At 58.8% G+C, this 5,588-nt stretch overlaps 1 protein-coding gene across 1 annotated transcript in view; it reads right to left on the reverse strand.

Moving 5' to 3' along the window:
- CCDC13 (coiled-coil domain containing 13) overlaps window positions 1-5,588 on the reverse strand; it is a 78,771-nt gene that overhangs the window by 26,503 nt on the left and 46,680 nt on the right. Inside the window, exons 8-9 of the mRNA XM_006155402.3 lie at window positions 4,329-4,490; window positions 779-955 (exon numbers count right to left, since the gene is read on the reverse strand). Of these exons, the coding sequence (XP_006155464.1) occupies window positions 779-955; window positions 4,329-4,490 (339 nt within the window). The remainder of the gene's footprint in view (window positions 1-778; window positions 956-4,328; window positions 4,491-5,588) is intronic.

Here is a 5,588-nt window from a genome sequence, read left to right on the forward strand (position 1 = left end):
CAGGTTCACACACAGAGGCGGGCCTGGGTCTTAGGTCCCTGGGCCTGCCCAGCACCCCGCAGTGTGAGATTCCTGTGGACCAAGGCGGGGCCTGAGCCGGCACGTTTCCCCAAACATCCCAGCCAAGCAAGGTGTGACCACCCAGCCCTGGCCTGTGGGCTCAACTTGGAATTCAGACTCCAAGTTCTGGGACCGCTCTGGTCCCACAGGGAGAGCCTGGGCTGTCAGGTCAGGGAAGCTGAGCGGCCTTGCTGTTCATGGAGCATTTACGGTACGATGAGCCTGGTGTGGACTTGCCTGTGGGGTCCTGGATGCGGGAGGAGGCTGCACCATTGCACACACGAACCTGTGCTGGCCTCAACGTCCCTGCGATTCCTTGTTGGGAAGTAGCCCACAGTGAGGCTCCTCTCCTTCCCCTTATATGTCTCCCCCTTTGGGGTCCACAGGTCCAGCAGCCTGCCCTGGTACTGCCCACGTCACAGCCTTCTATGTCCCCTCTTGCAGTCTCTCTGCACCGCGGCTGCCTCCGGGGAGAGGGCTTTGAGGCTGGGGCCCACCCGAAGGCCACACGCGAGGCCCAGAACCCTGATTCTGGGTCATACAGTGGCGTTTGGGGGTGAGTGAGGGATCCCTGTGGCTGAAGCGGGGTCATAGGGTTCTAGGCAGGGCTGCGGCCCTCCCCTGGGAGCAGCGGGCCCTGGCTCTCGGCCTGGCTGTGGCCTCCCCTGGGAGCAGCAGGCCCTGCTCTCGGCCTGGCCGAGCGGGTGGAGCTTCCTACCATGAGGGCGTCGATGAGCTCGTCGTCATGCCTGCCCTTCTCCACCAGCGTCCCCATCTGGCTCCTGAGGGTCTTCACCTCGCTCGACAGCACCTTGTTCCGAGACCTCGTGCCTTCCAGCTTCCTCTTCAGCTCCTCGAGCTCTCCCTGGAGGGCGTCCCGCTCACCAGCAAGTTTCTGTAACGGGAAGCAAGGGCGTGGCGGCAGGGCTGGGGGGACCTGCTGCATCTGCCCCTCACTCCCCCTCCCCGGTGAGGCCACGCAGCACAGCGCACGGCCAGGGCCCCCGCGCAGGACAGACATCACGAATGGATGACGACACAGGCGTCCAGGCACGTGACCACTGTCCACTCCGATGTGTCCTCCAGAGAGCACAGACGGCCAACTGTGAGCCCTCCCCACACTAGGAAAAGAGAAAAGTCATTCGCGGGACCAGCAGTTAGCGTAGTGGCTATGTCGTTGGACTCCCATGTAGTCGACCGCGGTTCGAATCGTGAACCTGACGGCTTAAACTCACGCCAGGCGCGTGTGCGTGCGTGCCCAAGATCCCGAGAGGAGAATGGAGGAGAAGGGATTGCGGCGTGGCCATCCCCCCTGGGAGGTGATTTCTCGCTTTCTGTCTCTCTGTCTCTCTCTGTCTTTCTGGAGAGTGCATGTGCCCAATAGCAGAAACCTCTCCAAAGAAAGAAAAAGGAAAAAAAAAAAAAAGTCATTCGTTAGCCAAGAGCGCTAAGGTAGGGTTTGACTGAAGCGCTGCATCCCATCAAGAAAGAGCTGGAATGAGGACAGTCCATCCACCGCCCCACCCTCTCGCTTTGTCCACACCCGCTCAGCCCCACGCCCCCGGTGGTGCTCTGCAGCTACAAACGGGAAACTCTCGAGTGGCACGTGTCTTTGCGGTCTGCCCTTCACCCCTTCATTCCCTAATGTTTCCTGAAGGCCTGCTTCATTCTTAGCACTGTTAAGGTGCTTAGGGATCTGGCAGGGAACAAAACAGCATCCTTGTCCCCCAGGAGTGACATCCTAGCGGAGGAGACAGACAACGTCAGACAGCAGTGACAAACGCGAAATGAGTAGGGCAGGGCTAGAGTGCTGGCATCTTCTCAGGGAAGGCCTTTCTGAGAGGGTGACACCTGAGCGGAGGCTGAAGGAGACGAGGGAGAGAGCGATAGCGTCCCTCCTCCTTCCCCAAACACGTGACCTTTCCCACACGCGTGACTGCCTACAGCGCACAAGGGAGGACGTGTGTGGAGGAGCACAGCCGGGGAAGGGCAGAGGCGAGACGAGGCAGACCCTACAGGCCAAGACTGAGACCCAGAGGAGGGGTGTGTGCAGTGAGTGACACAATCGGACTCGGTCTTGAGGGTCAGTTATTGCTAGAAAACTGTTTTTCAGGACTTTGAGGAAGCCAATGAGTAGAAATGCAAGATGAATCCAACGTGCTGACTCCAAAGGACCACGGCCCCGTGGCAGGGAGGTGGCCATGGCTGACCCGTGTTCTCTCTGACACAGTCCAGGATCTGGTCAGCACGCAGCAGAGGAAGGGCACATGGGAAACTGTTTCCTCCTGCCTGCCACTGGGTCATGGTCGTCCCACCACTCTAGAATATTCTCTTCTACGTGAACATGTAAGTCCAAGCTAGGAGCGTTTCAAACCCACCATCTCTAAATCTCAATTCCCCTTCTTCCCTTGAACCTACTCCCTCTCTGCCCCACCCACCCACCCACTGTACTTCCTAAAAGTCCTTCCAAATTCTTCCACTCCTCTCCCTGCTGTGGTATTCAGTCACCGAGCCCCGGAAGGTCTGCCTTCAGCGTCCCTGCTGTCTGGCCCTTTCACCACGGTCCTGCTGCTCGGTGTAGGTCGTGTCTCAAGTAGATCATGGCTCTGCCCCCCATGCCTCCTCCAACCCAGTCCTCCTCCCTCCACAACCATGTGACCCTTCTGATATGCACGGCTGACTGCCATGCAATACCCTCCAGGGGTTCTCCTTGCTTTCAAGAGAAAAGTTGCGGACCAGCAGTTAGCGTAATGGCTATGTCGCTGGACTCCCATGTAATCGACCATGGTTCGAGTCCCGGACCCGGTGGCTTAAACTCACGCCGGGCATGTGTGCGTGCATGCCCAGGATCCTGAGAGGAGAATGGAGGAGAAGGGATTGTGGCATGGCCATCCCCCCTGGGGGGTGATTTCTCGCTTTCTGTCTCTCTGTCTCTCTCTGTCTGGCGAGCACACGCGCCCTATGGCAGCACATCAAGTCCAGCAGGGCCTGGCCCCACCCGCCTCTGCAATTCTGCTCTCCTCCTCACATCTGGCGGTCTAGAGTGCTGGGAGGGACAATGTGTTGACAGTCACAGGTTCTTAGTGGCCTTCACAAATGGAAATCTCTCAAAACGCAAGGTAGGGCCTTAGTGTTAGGAAGCCCGGCCTTGAAACGCCTCCTCCTGCTGCTTCTGCTCCCTTCCGGGCTCAGTCCCTACTCCGAGTTCTCAGGCCAGGTTTGGGGAGGTGACTCAGTCCTCAGACTTAAAGTGTGGCCACTCAGAGGACCCTGTACTCTCAGCCACAGGGACTAGCTCAGGAATGGGCATACCATCCAAAGTAGGCCGAAGACACTTGACTCTGGGACTGTTTTGGAACTACTGGGGACATGTGTGGTTGGGACCCTCTGTCACTGGGGACTGGGTTGAATGTCGGAAGCTGGGACTACCTGGGATCCCCATGAGAGAGGGACCCCAACTCAGGAGAAAGTGGTGCTGAGCCCAGGCCCCCAGATCCCTGGATCCGACTGTGTCTGAGGCTGGGCCCCCTCTGGACTGCCCATTGATAGGGCCAATCAAGTCCTTTCCTGTTTACACCTGGTAGAGTTGGAGCTCTTTTTTTTTTTTTCTTTTTTTGGAGAGGTTTTTGCTATAGGGCACGTGCACTCACCAGAAAGACAGAGAGAGACAGAGAGACAGAAAGTGAGAAATCACCCCCCAGGGGGGATGGCCACGCCGCAATCCCTTCTCCTCCATTCTCCTCTCGGGATCTTGGGCACGCACGCACACGCGCCCGGCGTGAGTTTAAGCTTCCAGGTCCGGGACTCGAACCGTGGTTGACTACATGGGCTATGTCCAGCGACATAGCCATTACACTAACTGCTGGTCCCGAGTCAGAGTTCTGACTGCTCACCCAGCCCGTGAGCCGCAGCCCTGAAGCTGACTCCAACCTGTCCATCTCCCACGTCAGCCAGGAGCCCTTGTCTTGAAGCCCCCCAACCCTCTCACACCGGTGGGCCCCTGGCCCTCTCTCTCTCCCTCTCAGGGGTAGTCTCTCCAGAGAGCCAGATAGGGCCAGGCAAAGGTCATTAAATGGGTCAGGGCGAGGCTGCAGGCAGGCAGCTGGAGGGACAGGACACGAGGAACACGTAGAGGTGACCCAAGGCCACGGGGGTCTTGTGCCCGTGAGGGATGGCTGGGAGCTTCTGACCACACGTGCCCGGAGCCCTCACAGGCCTGGCCGTTGCCTGCTGGCCCGGTGCCCGGCCGGCCTCCTCCCCGGCATTACCTCCCAGCTCTCCTGCCTCCCCCTCTCCAGGCTGCGGAGCCTCAGCAGGTTCTTCTCCTGGGCCGACAGCTTCCTCGGGTCTGGATAGACGAGCAGCTCGTCACTGGCTGTCCCTGCAGACCGGCTCCGGGTCTGCCCCAGCTGCTTCTCAAGCTCGCGGACCTGAGGGCCACAAAATGTGTCATCCTGAGCAGGCCTGAAGCCTCCGACGGCACCCCTCCGGGTGTGAGGTGAGGTCCCACCGGACTGAAGCGCCAGCCGCAGGTCCAGATAGTGTGGCAGTGGCCTTCGAAGGGACCTGGGCCGGAGGAGTGAGTTGGCGTCTAGAGAACAATGGGAAGACACCAGAAGTTTAGCTTATCAAGAGATACTTCCAGGGACCAGAAGTTAGCGTAATGGCTATGTCGCTGGACTCCCACGTAGTCGACCGCAGTTCGAGTCCCGGAGCTGGTGGCTTAAACTCACGCCAGGCGCATGTGCATGCGTGCCCAAGATCCCGAGAGGAGAATGGAGGAGAAGGGATTGCAGAGTGGCTATCCCCCCTGGGGGGTGATTTCTCGCTTTCTGTCTCTCTGTCTCTGTCTGTGTGGTGAGCACACGCGCCCTATAGCAAATAACCTCTCAAAAAAAAAAGAGAGAGAGAGACACTTCCAGAGAGGTGAGAAGTCAGCCCATTTCTGAGGGGCTTTCTGAGGCCACGGAGTGGAGCAGCCTCAGGGATGTAGGAGGGGCAGGACAGCAGGTCTCAGCACAAGGACCTCTGTAACCAAAAGATGGCCTACGACTGCGTGGGCTCCACGGGAGACGGCGGGCCACTTACGGGACCCGCTGCCGAGCGGAGGCAGGGCTCAGGAGCTGAGGCTGCCTGTGGGGCTGTGCGAGGGCTACTTCTCGGAGTCTCAATCCGCTCATCTGTGACATGAGCCTGCATGGACCTCCGTCACACGGGGGTTCAAGCAGGTAACTCGGGCTCTTCCTCACTTGGTTTCTATGTTGACACAACCGAACGATGGAAAAAGCTGGAACATCGGAGCCAGGAAAGGAAGCCGGCTTCGCTGGGATCTCTGGCCAAGGGCAAGGGCCTTGCTTTGAAAGCACGTGGCAGCGCCCTCGTGTGGCACTGCGTGGTAGTTCCATTCAAGTGTGAGGAAGGCGTTCATAACCTCCCCTTTACAGGTTAAGAGAGGAGGCTTAGGGACCAGCAGTTAGCGTAATGGCTATGTCACTGGACTCCCATGTAGTGGACCACGGTTCGAGGCC

This window comes from Tupaia chinensis, unplaced genomic scaffold, assembly GCF_000334495.1.
Source record: "Tupaia chinensis unplaced genomic scaffold, TupChi_1.0 Scaffold000451_2, whole genome shotgun sequence".
In the NCBI taxonomy this organism is placed as follows: domain Eukaryota; kingdom Metazoa; phylum Chordata; class Mammalia; order Scandentia; family Tupaiidae; genus Tupaia; species Tupaia belangeri.